The sequence below is a fragment of the Theropithecus gelada genome, chromosome 2 (genome assembly GCF_003255815.1).
Source record: "Theropithecus gelada isolate Dixy chromosome 2, Tgel_1.0, whole genome shotgun sequence".
NCBI classification, from domain to species: Eukaryota; Metazoa; Chordata; class Mammalia; order Primates; family Cercopithecidae; genus Theropithecus; species Theropithecus gelada.
Window position 1 is genome coordinate 20,230,723 of NC_037669.1, and position 15,798 is coordinate 20,246,520.

The 15,798-nt window shown below is 40.4% G+C and overlaps 1 protein-coding gene across 3 annotated transcripts in view; it reads left to right on the forward strand.

Moving 5' to 3' along the window:
• CMSS1 (cms1 ribosomal small subunit homolog (yeast)) overlaps nucleotides 1-15,798 on the forward strand; it is a 373,543-nt gene that overhangs the window by 335,196 nt on the left and 22,549 nt on the right. For all 3 annotated transcript variants that reach the window (XM_025374769.1, XM_025374770.1, XM_025374771.1), the window contains one exon: nucleotides 5,434-5,522. In XM_025374769.1, coding sequence (XP_025230554.1) covers nucleotides 5,434-5,522 — 89 coding nt within the window. The remainder of the gene's footprint in view (nucleotides 1-5,433; nucleotides 5,523-15,798) is intronic.

A 15,798-nucleotide genomic window follows, 5' to 3' on the forward strand; every position in this document is an offset into this window, starting at 1 on the left:
CTGAATCAACCACTGAGACTGAGTGGCACAGGCCCAGCTTAGCCTCCTCAAATCCCAGCAGTCCTGGAGGAACCTGAGTACTGGAGCCAACCTGGCTAGATTGGGTCCCCATACTTTTCTTTCAGTATTCTCTTAATGGAAATCACAGAACTAGCCTCCTTACTTCAGAAAAGCAGTTTTCTCTTTTGGAATCAAAAAACATCACAGACTAAGGAAACAACTACATTATCCAATTCACAGTGATATAAGATGATCTCATTTAATATGTTAAAAGGTATCAGATAAAGTAACTTTTTGGAACAAGAAGTAACTTAGAGCATTTTATTAGCAAGGTATTTTCATCTTTCTCATAGTTTTTGTTGCATAAGTGTCACATACCTTTAAAACTATGTTACAGTCAGCCCTCCATATCCACGAGCTCCACATATGTAGATTTCACCAACTACAGATCAAAAATATTTGAAAAAAAAAAGTGTCTTTACTTAGTATGTACAGACTTTTTTCTCTTGTCATTATTCCCTAAACAATACAGTATAGCAACTCTATACATAGCATTTATATTGTATTAGGTATTATAAGTAATCTAGAGATAATATAAAGTATATAGGAGAATGTACATAGGTTGTATGCAAATACTACATCATTTTATATCAGGAACTTGAGCATCTGTGGATTTTGGTAAGTGAAACAGGTCCTGGAACCAGTCCCCTTAGATACCAAGGGACTACTGTATTTATTTTCAACTAGATTGCTTAAATATAGACTGTGTTCTTCAGCTAGCAGATTCTGAGGAATGGAGGAATACAGAGTGTATATATATATTTTTTTTTTTTTTTTTTTTTGAGACGGAGTCTCGCTCTGTCGCCCAGGCTGGAGTGCAGTGGCCGGATCTCAGCTCACTGCAAGCTCCGCCTCCCGGGTTCACGCCATTCTCCGGCCTCAGCCTCCCGAGTAGCTGGGACTACAGGCGCTGCCACCTCGCCCGGCTATTTTTTGTATTTCTTAGTAGAGACGGGGTTTCACCGTGTTAGCCAGGATGGTCTCGATCTCCTGACCTCGTGATCCACCCGTCTCGGCCTCCCAAAGTGCTGGGATTACAGGCTTGAGCCACCGCGCCCGGCCCAGAGTGTATATTTTTTAAGATCATTCATTGATTTTTAAACATTTATGGGGCTGATCCTGGCAATTATTTATTTGTAGGTCATTCTTTTTACCTCAAAGGATTTTTATGATATGAGGATATGAGGAAATTTGGATTAAATGCTTTACATAGAGAATATATGTTACTTTATAATAAAAATGTAAATAAAGCAGTAGGTATGGGGAGTCCTTTTTACTTTTAGTCAACACTGGGTCAAGTACTTTGGGTACTCATATGTACCCTCAGAGAGTTTACAGTTCAGATGGAGAGAAAACCTAACGTTTATGCAACACCAGTACACATTGTAAGACAAGGTAAAATTATGTGCCTATTTACAAGGTACAGGCTACCAACAGTGTAGAAAGAAGTACAGAGGCAAGAGGAAGAAGGAGAACATAGTTTCCCGTAAGGATCCCAGATGAAGATGGGTTGGAGAATATTGAGAGAAAGGAGCCCCCATTGATAGAAGCCAATATAAGAATTTTCACAGAACTAGGGGTAGCCTTTAGATTTCTTGGGATTTTTTATGTACACAATCATATCTGCAAATGGAGGCAGTTTGCTATCTTCCTTTCTAATGTATATGCCTTTTATTTCCTTTCCTTATGATACTGCACTGGTTAAAAGTTCTAGCACTGTGTCAAATAAGACTGGTAAGACCTGACATCTTTGCCTCGTTCCCAATCAGGAGCAAAGCTTTGGCCTTTCATTATTAGCCATAATGTTGCTGAAAGCTTTTTTACATGCTGTTTATCAATTTCAATTCTTTTTAAATTTGTTGACGTTTTATGACCTAGAATATAGTCTGCCTTGGTATACCTTCTGTGACACTTGAAAAGAGTATGTATTCTGCCGTTGTTGATTGGATTGTTCTACAAATGTTGATTATATCCTATTGCTTGATAGTGCCACTCAGTTCTATATCTTTGCCGATTTTCTATCTAGTCATTCTCTCAATTTTTAAGAGACGACTGTTAAAGTTTACAAGTCAATTGTGGATTTATCTATTTCTCATTTTATTTATACCAGTTTTTGCTTCACATGCTTTGTAGTTCTACAAAGCGTGTAGAGCCTGCTGTTTGGTGCATACACATTTAGGATTGCTATGTCTTCTTGACAGATTACCCTTTATCATTATATAATGTCTTTCTCATTCTCTGGTAATTGTCTTTGCTCTGAAGTCTGCTTTCCCTGAAATTAATATAGCCACTCCTGCTTTCCATTGACCAATATTTTCATATTATGTCTTTTTTCATCCCTTGGCTTTCAATTTGCCTGTATCGTTATATTTGAAGTCAGTTTCTTATAACAGCATATAGTTCGGCCATATTTTTAAATTCATTCTGTCAATCTCTGTCTTTAAATTGGTATGTTTGGGCTATTTACATTTAATATATTCATTGACATGTTGGGGGTTTAAATCTGTGTATGTGTTTTTTTCTTTGTTCACTAATTTTTGCAGCTCTGTGCAGGGGAGGAGCATGGGTTGGTCCCTTATCTTCCTATGGATTACTTGAAGATATTGTAGAATCTCACTTTGATTTATCTTGGTGTTTTTGAGTACATCTCTCTATATAGCCTTTTTAATGGTTACTGAAACTATTAGTGTGGATTTGGCCTCATTACTGCTGGGTGATGTAGAAAGTCCTAACTCTCCACTAAGCCTCCTCTGACACCATCCCAGTGGGAGAGGAAAGATATAATTCATTACAGCCAGGAGGGGATGGAAGTCCAGGCTCCTCATGTGGTCACCACTGATACTGCAGTGGTGGTGGTGGTGGTGGCAGTGGGGGATGGATGAGGGCTCATTACCACCCTCTGGGGATAAAAATCCCAGCTCCCAGTTTGTCTCTGACATCACCCTGGTAGGAGATGGAGCCTTGAGGGGTCCATCATGGGATGCCTCATTACACTCTGTCAAGGGTGGAAGTCCAGGCTCCCCATTCTGTCTTTGGTGGTAAGGATGAGGTCGTAGTTTTTTCTGTGGTGTTGGCTGCAGTCAAGTGGTTATTGTCTGAAAGGTTTTAGTCTTGCTAGGCTTCCTCTTTCTTGGTCATTTTGGTAGAGAGAGCAGACTTTTGTTGGGGCTTTTTTGGTCTGCTTCCATTGGCATTTCCAGGTAGCTGCCTTCTTCAGCTCTTAGTCTGGGATAATGGGGCAAAGAGATAACCCAGGGAGTTTGCCATGGAATTATTCTTGGTCCCTAAAATCTCTAGCTGGTCTGCTATCTTCTCTCCACCTTTCAGAGTCTTTCTATTTTTTAAAATATGTAATGTCTAGGATTTTTCACTGTACTTCGCCAGAGGGAGAGGGAACAGTGTAACTACTACAGCTATCTTCCTAGAAGCAAAGATCCTATAAATATTATTTAATTAATGACAATTTAATTGTTCATTTTCAAAGGCCCTGTTAATCTGCCTGCTATTTTTCAGTACGCCATTGGATAGGCTTTTTTCCTCATGCTGCACACTTAAAAGTATACATATTAGGCTGGGTGCCGTGGCTCACGCCTGTAATCCTAGCACCTTGGGAGGCCGAGGCAGGCAGATCACCTGAGGTCAGGAGTTCAAAACCAGTCTGGCCAACATGGTAAATCCCCATCTCTACTAAAAATACAAAAATTAGGCAGGCATGGTGGTGGGAACTTGTGATCCCACCTACTCGGGAGGCTGAGGCAGGAGAATCGCTTGAACCTGAGAGGTGGAGGTTGCAGTGAGCTTAGATTGTACCATTGCACTCCAGCCTGGGCAACAGAGAGAGACTCCGTCTCAAAAAAAAAAAAGTACACATATTAGTCAGGGTTCTCCAGAGAAACAGAACCAACAGGATTATATAAAGAAAGAGTTTAGTCTAAGGAATTGGCTTATGTGATTATGCAGGCTAGCCAGCCCAGCCCTAAGATCTTCATGGCGAGTTGGCAAACTGGAGATCCAGGAGAGCTGATAGTTTAGTTCTAGTCCAAAGGCCTTAGAACTAGAGAAGATGATACAGTTTTAGTCTAAACATGATAAGCCTGAGATCCAGGAAGAGCTGATGTTTCAGTTCAAGTCGAAAGGCAGGAATAATTCTCCCTTATTCAAGGATGGGTCAGTGCTTTTATTTCAACCACTTGGATGAGGCCCACTCACACTATGGAAATTAATCTGCTCTATTCAGTCTATCAATTTAAAAGTTAATCTCTCTAAAAACACCCTCACAGCAACACCCAGAATGTATGACCAAATATTAGGGCACCCCATGGCCCAGTCAAGTTGACATATAAGATTTACCATCACAGTATGCAAACATTTAAAAGCTCGGGCCTACCGAACTGGTTAAGTTGGACCTAAATATGAACTCTGACAGAACATGTTCACAAATTCACATTTGAGGCTCACTTTGAGATATACAGAGAAACTCAAGGGAATGAGTAAAGTCTTTGATAGATCAAAAATTTGTTTAAAGGAAGCAAACACTAAAACCTGAAAGGCAGTGTGATATTAGGAGAAATAAGAACCTTCTGGTCACCGTGTTTCTTCAGGAGAGCTTTATAAATAGGAAAACTGTTAAAACTTTTATTTTTCCTGATTCTTAGGGTAAGAATTTATTTTTTCTATTGTGGAAAGGTTAAAAAATTCAAACTAGGAATTTCTCATGACCTGTAATCCCTTTTTCACAATCTTAACATGTCCCCCTGGGGCCAGCATCTAATGTCAAGGCCTGGCTGGTTCTGGGTGCAGGCATCACTTGCTGGGGATAGCTTCAGACTCAAATAGACTTTAGTTCCCAGGCGTGTGACCTTGGGTAAATGGCTTTACCTCTCTAAACAGCAGTCTTTTTATCTAAGAATAGAGGGATTTCATATCTGTAATCAGTAGTTATACTGTAAGAATTAAATAAAATAACGTCTATGAAGCATAGTGTTGAACATGTAGTAGCCACTCAATAATTCTCGCCCTGACCACTTCTTATTATCATCATAAGACAGCCTTTTGTCATTGTAAACTCTTAATAAATACCATTTTTTAAAGGCTGCAAAACGTCCTCTTGTATGAGTATTCTATAATAAAACATTCCCTCCTAAGGTGACACATCTAAGTAATCTTTAATTTTCCAGTTTTATAAATGAGATTGCCATCTTGGTGCTTAAATATCTGTTTCAGTTTGGATCATTTCCTTAAGTGCAGCTTCTTTGAGGCAGAATTAAAAAGTGAAGAGATAGAACCTTCTAGAAAGGTGGTAGGTACCAAGATTGCACTAGCAATGAGAGAGAGAGAGAGACTTTTCTGATTTTCAAACTTTATGTTTTCTAGAAGCATCAGATGGTGAAGGAGGAGGAGACACAGAAGTGATGCAGCAGGAGACAGTTCCAGTTCCTGTACCCTCAGAGGAAACCAAACAGGTGAGGGGTCACTGTGGGAGAGCCACCACTGTTAAATTCTGAAATCAGCCTTTTCCTCCTCTCTGTTGTTGAACTCCCCGTGTCCTAATATCGGTTGTTGGTGGAATTTAAGAGAGCCTTTTACTTTCTTTCCGTTTGAAAAGGCCATGGGCCATGCTTCCTTCCTTGTAAACCAGCAAGGTCTGTTTTTTGCTCTAATTCTTTTTCTTCCCCCCTTTTTTTTTTTTTTTTTTTTTTTTTAGACAGGATCTTGCTTTATCACCTGGGCTGTAGTACAGTTTCACAATCATGGCTCACTGCAACCTTGACCTTCTGGGCTCAAGCAATCCTCCCACCTCAGCCTCCCAAGTAGCTGGGACACCACAGGCATGCGTCACCACACCCAGCTAATTTTTTTGTTTTGTAGAGATGAGGTTTCTCCGTGTTGCCCAGGCTGGTCTCAAACTCCTGAGCTCAAGCAATCTACTTGCCTTGGCCTCCCAAAGTGCTGGGATTACAGGTGTGAGCCACTGCTCCTGGTTCCTAATGTTTTTTAACTATATAAATGTTTTTCACAATAATGATATCTTAGATTCTTACATCACATTTTTGCCAAAAATTCAGCCTTATGCTTTTGGGTACAATTCCTAAAAGGAGACAAATAGCATAGATAGAGAAGATTATCACACACTCGAGTGCATGATTACAGCACCAGGCCATGCTGCCAGCAGGCTCCTGGGACCTTATTTCTACCCAGCATTATGGTCTGTCATATGCATTCTTAACAGGGGATCTGTGGTCTTTGCATTATCAGAATTGGCCATTTGGATAATCTTTTTTCCTAAACCTTTTACTGCCTTTTAAATCTTCCTACTGATGTGAGTAATGCTACTCACATCCATTTGTAGCTTTTTCTCCTTGGGTTTCCATCAAACCTGATTGGTATTTAGTTTGGTGCAAAAGTAATTGTGGTTTTTGCCATTACTTTTAATTTTAAAAAATTACTTTTGCACCAACCTAATAAATCTGTGTGATTTGGGCTTTTTGGGGTTTTGTTTGTTTGTTTGTTTTTGAGATAGAGTCTTGCTCTGTTGCCCAGGCTAGGGGACAGTGGCACAATCATGGCTTACTGCAAGCTCAACCTCCCAAACTTAAGTGATCCTCCCACCTCAGTCTCCTGAGCAGCTGGGACCACACTAGCTAATTTCTTTATTTTTTTGTAGAGATGAGGTCTCACTATGTTACCCAGGCTGGTCTCGAACTTCTGGGCTCAAGTGATCCTCTTTCCCTTGGCCTCCTAAAGTGCTGGGATTACAGGCATGAGCCACAGTGCCTGGCTTATGTGTGAATTTTTAAAGGACTGTCTACTACCAGTCCAAAGTTACTGTATTTTTCATTGCAACAATTTGGGGTCTTATTCTTATTGTAGGTGCTTTAAACTCATTACACCAGAGTGTTATTCTACCCAAAGTTTGTGACCCAGCTCAGGATAACTGTAAGAAGCAATTTAGTGTAGTGTTGCTTAACTTGCCCACCCAAGTGGGCAAGTTAAATTTCTCTGTGACTCAGTCAATGGTAAATGGTAATAATTATGTCTTCCTCACAGAGTTGTAATGATGATTAAATGAGTTGGTACTTGATAAGCACTTCAAACAGTGGTTATCAAAGAGAATCACTGAAGTGTTAATTATTATAGTTATAGTTAATAATTATATTATAATCTTTTTTATTTTGCCCATTATTTTTTCTTCCTGGGAAGGGATATGCAGAAAGGTATATGTGTTTAATATATAATCATCTTGGTTTTTTTCTCCAACCATTAAATATTTTGCTCAAAGGCCCTATACTGGTTTTAATTTTAATCATTCTTCTGGAAACCTACAGGGTAACACATCCTTAGCTTTTCGATTTATTTCCTCAAGGTGGGGTTTAATTTTTCTGTAGCTTATCCCACTAATCATACCATAGCCATGCCCTCTTTGACTTTTGCCTCTAATCAATGTCTGCCTACAGGACTTATTTGCACGTATTCTTCTTTATACTCCATTGGCTTTCGTTTTTTCTTGGTTTCCCCTTGATTTTCTTCTTGTTTGTTCCTTGCTCTTTCTGGACCCATTGGTAAAACAAAAAAAGACCTTTTATTGAGCAGTTAATACTGTCACTGTATAAAGCACACTGTACCATATAATCCTGACAGCATCCCTAGGAGGTAGGTGACACCCACTTTACAAGAGAGACAGGTTCTGGGGGTCACAGCCCATCTGGTTGGCTGTGAGCCAGGCTACGAGGATACTGTTGCTTTCACTTCCCTTTTTACCTGTCCTTTCTCTTTCAGCTGAGGAAAATTGGATTAACTATGTTCTAATGTGTTTTGTTGGTCACATGCCATTGCTATTTTCTGCCAAGCAAAAAAAATAATTACAAAATCTTAAGCTGTTACTGCCCATTTTAATCACCTTTCTCTTGCTTTAATTTCTTTCACCACCAAATTGCTTTGAAGAGTCCAAGTCCTTGGTAAGCAAAATGCCCTAACCCCTTTCTCCAACCCTATCCTAATTTCCCTGGCCAGAGAAATATCCTTTTTCTCTGAATTGACATGAGAATCTGCGTGTGCCCCTCTGCCTCATATGAGTGTTGCCCATCTTGGTCCCTGCTTATCCCCAGGAGGCTCACCTCAAGGACAGATTTTATCTGTGTGTCTCCAGAGCGCCTGGCATGGAACCTTGCCCTTAATTGGCACTCATTATTTGTGAATGAAGGAATGAATGACCATACCGGTATCCCAGTTTTCTCATGACTCTTCCCATCTCAGCCCTTTGTCCAGCTTGTGAGCCATCAGCTCCCTGACACAGCTGCCTGCAGAGGTCTTTTGGGGCCTTGTGATGCCCTATCCCTCCTCCAGCCACATCCCTGATTTCCCAAAACAATTCCCTCCTTGAAAGGCTCCTCCACCTTGACATTCAGGGCTGGAGTCTGTCCTCTCTATCCCTGCCTGCCCACACAGTCACCCAGCTCCCCTGTGGCCTCCTTCGTCCTCTCTCCGCCACTGCTCTTCTCCCTCTGGAACTTATCCCACCACCCCAAGGATGACTTACTTGTCAGGCATACTGTCTGTCCTTTCAGGAGTCCTTCTCTAATTGTTTACACTCAGAACTTGAGTCTCCAGCTGGTTCATAAGTCCCTTGGGCCAGGGTTTCTTTTGTGTCCACTATAGTAGCTAACACAGTTTGGGGCTCTTATTTGGCAGATATGGCCAGATGTGTGTTTTCTAAATATAACTGCATTTTTTCTGGATCAATTTTTTAAAAATGTTATGCTGTATTTAAATTTTAGATTTGTTTCAGATTTGTTTAAGACTGTGCTGTTCTTTCAGTTTGTCTTTATGCTTGTACAGGAACCACTTGGCATGATGCTGTCAGCTGTAATACACATTTAGGCTTTAATATCACCAGGCAAGAGCATCTGTCAAGATAGATGATGTTCCCTCCTTTGCCGTAGCTGGGCCTCACATTTGTGTCACTGAATACATTATTGCCTCTAGTTTGTTCATATTTTAGGCAGCAGATTTATAACTTTAAAGTTTTTAAATCCGTGCAACTACCTCATCTCTAGCAACCATTTCACATCTAAATAATCATCCTTGGCCTGCTTAATAATGTGAGTATAAAGATCTGCCAACAGTTCTTTTTTCCCTAGTAATCACTTCCAAAATAAATGATGAGTTCCCTACTCCTAGAGATTGCATCACCCTCTTCCCTCTTCAACATCAGTCATTTCAGAGCCAGCCCTAGTGACTTTGTAATTATGGTTCCCAGAATATAAACCCTTACAAAGGATTTTGTGACTTTTCCTTGATGCTTCCATGATGTCAGTAGCATTTCAGTGGTTCCATGACCCATCTTCTCCTGCTCAGAGACCACAGTGGACTTCTTTTTTCTTCGCTGTCCTTTTGTTTATCTCCTTTAATCATAAAGGAATCTTCAGCAGGAGTGTTTCTCCCTTTCCCTTCTTACTTTCCTTTCTCTACTGTTGTATTTTCTTGCTACTGCTTTATTTGAGCATTGGTCATTTCATATTTCTTCCACTCTTTATCTCCAAGATTATGCTTATCTATTGTTGAAAGAAAACAGGACTATGTCCTATTCATTCTCTGATTCACCTTTTTCCTTTTCATTATGTTTTCTCAGTTCTGTTCTTTGTATTAATCTATTGTTTCATTGACAAATTGCCCAAAACTTAGCAGCTTAAAATAAAACAAAAACATTTAGCATCTCTTATCAGGTACCAGCCAAGTTGTGGGCTGGGGCTGGAGGCTCATGGGGAGAGTTTACCTTGCAGCTCGCTTGTGTAGTTATTGGCACGTCTCAATCTCTCACCATTTGAGCCTCTCCACAGGGTTGCCTCACGGCATTGCAGTTGCCTTTCCCCAGGCCGAGTGATCCAAGAGGGAACCAGCAAAAGCACCCAAGACAGAAACCACAATCTTTTTATAGTTTATTCTCAGAGTTAACACCTTGTCACTTCTGCCATATTAAGCAAGTTAGTAAATCCAGGCCACGTTCATGGGGAAGAGATTACAAAGAGATTACCAAGAGATCGAGATCTTGAGGAGCTATCCTGGAATCTGGCTACCACACTCTTCCTCTGGCCCCTCAATGACTTACATCCCTTCAATGTGCAGAATATACTCACCCCTCCAAGGATTGCAAAGTCTCATCCCATTGCAGTGTGAGCTCAATATCCAAAATCTCGTCATCTAAATCAGGTCCAGGTGCAGTTGGGGCTCCTCAGTTTTAATTCCTTAAGTACAGCGCTTTGAGTACATTTCTTCTCAACCTATGAAACTAAAGAGACAAGTTACCTCTCCTACATGCTCAACACACAGTGGTGGGACAAGTGTAGGATAACCTTTATTGACATTTCTATTCAAAAGGCGGCAAATAGGAGGCACATGGAGTCATTGGTACACAGCATTCTGAAGGCCATCCAAGCAAGTATCAGTTTATTTATTAAGGGTCGAGGCCTAAGAGTAATTCTCCGTGGTTCTTGGCTCTGCCCTTTGGGCTTTGTTTTGTCCTCCAATTATCCTTCTTCTTCTTCTTTTTCTATGAAAAGCAGCATGTGTTTGCAACTGAGCATCTAATGCAGCCTGCTTCTTGACAGAATTCTCCATGTCCAAAGGCCTCTGCTCTCATTGTTCTCTGACTCTCTCAGCCCAAACTAGTGGTATTTCTACATATATACCTCCTTTAAAAACTGTGGGTGTCACCTGTGATGCTTCTGGGTGTTCACTCCATTAGGCAGAAGTCACACCCGTAATCTCTTCTCTACCTTGGGCCCTTGCTGAGAGAATATGAGGCAATATCCCTTAAGCTTCCTAGAGGCATCTTGTTTGAGAAAATCTGTGAGCACACCCCTAATTTCTTTAAAGTGCTCCTGTGTGACTGAATAGTATTCTGAGGCACCATCTTTGTTTCTTCTGAGGTCTTAACAAATGGTTTTAAGTCGCACCCTTGATTTCATCTTTAATAGTCCTCTCAATTTAACTCCTTCCTTTTTCATTCTACTGTAAGAGCCAAGAAGAAATCAGGTGTCCCCTTCAACACTATTTGAAAATCTCCTTACCTAGATTCCCCATGCCAGTAGACACATTTTCCATATAATTTCAGAGAACTGTATTGCTAAACTTTCTACCACTGCATAACAAAGAGTCCCTTTCCTTCAGTTTCCAGTAAGATTCTTCTTTCTTCAAGCCCTCACCTTCCATGTCTTCAAAGTCCAAAATTTCATAAAGTGTTGTTCAAGCACATTCTTCATCAATCACTTTACTTTTGACACATTTCAGAGTAGTTTGCAAAATCAGTACACTCACCCCAGATACTTCAGCATGCCTATCAATGACTAATGTTTAATATTTGTCTTAAAGTTTGTGTATTTTCTTTTGAGGTAAAGTTAATATACAATAAATGTACAAATGTCAAATATACCATTCAATGAATTTTGACAAATAAATACAACTGTGTAACCCAAAGCCCAATCTGGATTAAAAAAAACCAGGATCATCACCCCCAAAATCCTTTCATGCCACCTGGGTCAATCACCATGCTAAATTCCTTGCCCCAGAGTCAACAACTGTTCCGATTTTTTTTCTAAAAAATTAATTTTGCCTGTTGTAAAATGTCATAGAAAGTTACATGCTCTTTTGTTTAAGGCTTCTTTCATTCAACACAGTATTATTTAGATTCCTCCATGTCAGTGTATAGTATTTCATTCCTTTTTATTGCTGAGCACATTAAGTCTGCTAGGGCTGCCGTAACAAAATACCACAGACTGGGTGGCTGAAACAACAGTTCTGAAAGCTGGAACTCCATAATCAAGAGGTCTACAGGTGTGGTTTCTCCTGAGGCCTCTCCCTTCACTTGCAGATGGCCTTCTCACTGTGTCTTCACATGGTCTTTTCTCTGTCTATGCATATCCCTGCTGTTTCACTGTGTCTTCACATGGTCTTTTCTCTGTCTATGCATATCCCTGCTGTCTCACTGTGTCTTCACATGGTCTTCTCTCTATCTACACATAGTCTCACTGTGTCTTCACATGGTCTTTTCTCTGTCTACGCATATCCCTGCTGTTTCACTGTGTCTTCACATGGTCTTTTCTCTATCTACACATATCCCGGCTGTCTCACTGTGTCTTCACATGGTCTTTTCTCTGTCTATGCATATCCCTGCTGTCTCTTCTTCTTATCAAGACACCAGTCACATTGAATTGAGGCTCTACCCTTATGACACCTCATTTAACCTTAGTTGCCTCTTTAAAGGCCCTGTATCCAAATATAGTCACATTGGAGGTTAGGGTTTTAACATATGACTTTCTAGGCAACACAATTCAGTTTAGAACACTGAGTAGTATTCACTTATACAAATGTACCATTTTGTTTATCCATTCTTCTATTGATGGACACCTGAGGCTATTTCTTTTTTTTTCTTTCTTTCTTTTTTTTTTTTTAAATGGAGTCTTGCTATGTCGCCCAGGCTGGAGTGCAGTGATGTGATTCCCGGCTCACTGCAGCCTCTGCCTCCTGAATTCGAGCGATTCTCCCACCTCAGCCACCTGACTAGCTGGGATTACAGGCATTCACCATCAGGCCCGGCCAATTTTTGTATTTTTGTAGAGATGGGATTTCACCATGTTGGCGAGGCTGGTCTTGAACTTCTGACCTCAGGTGATCTGTCCACCTGGGCCTCCCAAAGTGCTGGGATTACAGGCGTGAGCCCCCCCAGCCTAGGGCTATTTCTTGTTTGGGACTATTATGAATAAATCCACCACGAATATTCACATACAAGTTTCTTGGGGAATAGTTTTTAAGCTTTTTATTGTATTTTACATTTTTAATTGACACGTAATAATTCTGCGTATTTCTGGGGTACACAGTGATGTCAGTATAGTGTTCACATCAGGGCAGAACATAAATTTTTATTTCTCTTTAGTAAATACATGACACTTGCTGAGTCACCTTCAGTTTCATAAAAAAAACTGCCAGATCTTTTTCCCTAAATGATTGTACCATTTTGCACCCCCACCATCAGTGTGTGAGAGTTTTGGTTGCTGTATATCCTTGTCAACATTTGGAGTTATTGGCCTTTTAATTTTCGACATTTTGGTGAGTGTGTATAGAATAACTTTTACCATGTCCAAAAGAAACTAAAAGCCACTTCTAAGTTGTTTTTATCTTAATAATGAACATGCTTGTTTTGTTATAAAATGGCAATGTAAATTTTTTTATTCTTACCAACCTAATAATCATACATATCTTTTTTAAAAATACCAGCTGGGCATGGTGGCTCATGCCTCTAATCCCAGCACTTTGGGAGGCTGAGGCGGGCAGATCACTTGAGGTCAGGAATTCAAGACAAGCCTGGCCAATGTGGTGAAACCCTGTCTCTACAAAAAATACAAAAATTAGCTAGGCATGGAGGCACACTCCTGTAATCCCAGCTACTCAGGAGGTTGAGGCAGGAGAATCACTTGAACCCGGGAGGCGGAGGTTGCAGTGAGCTGAGATCATGCCACTGTACTCCAGCCTAGGCAGTCTCAAAAAATAAAAATTTAAAAAAATTAAAAATCAAACAATATTACTTATTTACTAAGAGAAAAATTCAGCTTCTCTAGCTTTTTTCCTTACTTTTCTGCCTTATAGTTTACACTGGTATTTCTTGACTTAGCAATGTCTGATGTAATCTACTGACATCCTGACTTAGCATATGAGGACATAGTTCTCCCATCTGTTATACTTCCTATTCCCTCACCAACTGCTACCTCCCCTGCCAACAAGATACCACATTTTGGTCAAAACAGTTGTCACTATTACATCATTATGATGATGGAAATATTGTTCAATGCTGAGAGAAAGAAGCTATAACCATTCCTCCTTTCTTATACAACTCTTTATTTTCATGGCATTAATAGTTGCTTCATTTCTTTATTTGCATGGCTTTCTGTGTTCCTATTGTTAATTGTTTCCATATGTTCCAACATCTCTTCCACATGCCCATGAATAATATTTTCCATATGTTCAAATAGGCTAGTCATTTTGTTTTGTTTTGTTTTCCTGCAAAACTCCATATTTCTATTTCACTCCAAATTGGTTATTCTCCAGGCCCACTGAACAATTGAGACCTCTTAACTGTCATCCTAGGATGCCCCTTCAGCGCCCTCCTGGGCTGGACTCCTTTTTAGCTAAATCCCATAGCTTCCTTTTGTTTGGTTTCACCCTTTGTATTCTGAAATACAGCCTTCAGTATCTGCAGGTAGGATGTAAATTTTTTGAGACTTCATATATCTGAATATGTCTTTATTCTACTCTTACACTTGATTGATACTTTGGCTGGGTATAAAAGTTTAATTTGCAAATAAACTTTCTTCATAATTTTGAAAGCATCATTCCATTAAGTTCTAATATCCATTATTGCTTTTTAGAGATCTTGGCACTATTCTTTTTTCTGATCCTTTGTATTTTGTATGTTATATTTTGGAGGGGAATATTTTAGAATCTTCTTTGCCCATAATTTTCTGAAATTTTATAGTGATGCTCCTTGGAATGGGTATTTTTCATATTCATTGTACCCTATAGCTAATGGGCTTTCAATTTGGAGTTTCATGTTCAAAATTTCCTTCAGGCAGCACAAGTTTGTCACATATTACTTCTTTTTTTTTTTAATTTTATTTTGTCATGTGTTATTTCCTTGATGACTCCTTTTTAGAGACAAGGGTCTTACTTAGTCACTCATGCTGGAGTGCAGTGGTGCAATCATAGCTCACTGCAACATTGAATTCCTGGGCTCAAGAGGTCCTCCTGCCTCAGTCTTCCACGTAGCTAGGAGCACAGGTATGCACCACCACACAAGCTAATTTTTTGTGTATGTGAGGCGGAGTCCCACTCTGTCACCCAGGCTGGAGTGCAGCGACACAATCTTGGCTCACTGCAACCTCTGCTTCCCGGGTTCAAGCGATTCTCCTGCCTCAGCCCCCTAAGTAGCTGGGATTGCAGGTGTGCACCACCATGCCGAGCTAATTTTTGTATTTTTAGTAGAGACGGGGTTTCACCATGTTGGTCAGGCTGGTCTTTTTTTTTTTTTTTTTTTTGAGACGGAGTCTCACTCTGTCACCCAGGCTGAAGTGCAGTGGCGCGATCTCCACTCACTGCAAGCTCCGCCTCCCGGGTTCACGCCATTCTCCTGCCTCAGCCTCCCGAGTAGCTGGGACTACAGGCGCCCACCACCGTGCCCAGCTAATTTTTGTATTTTTAGTAGAGACGGGGTTTCACCGTGTTAGTCAGGATGGTCTCGATCTCCGGTCAGGCTGGTCTTGTACTCCTGACCTCGTGATCTGCTCTCCTCAGCCTCCCAAAGTGCTGGGATTACAGGCGTGAGCCACCATGCCCAGCCTTTTTGTTTGTTTGTTTTTTGTTTTTTTTGGTGAGACGGTCTCACTATGTAACCAGGGCTGGTCTCAAACTCCTGGCCTCAAGCAGTCCTCCCACCTTGGCCCCACAAAGCACTAGGTTTACAGGCATGAGACACCATGCCAAGCCCCCTGCTGTTTTATGTCACCTCTTTTTCTATAATACTATTTATTGGAAAATTGAATCTCTTGGGGTGGTTCTCTGATTTTCTCACCACTTTTTTCTTTTCATTTTTCATCGCTTTCTGGGAGATTGCCTCTACTTTATCTTCATGCCTTCCTCATATATATATATATATATATTTTTTTTTTTTTTTTTTTTTTTTTTTTTTTTTGT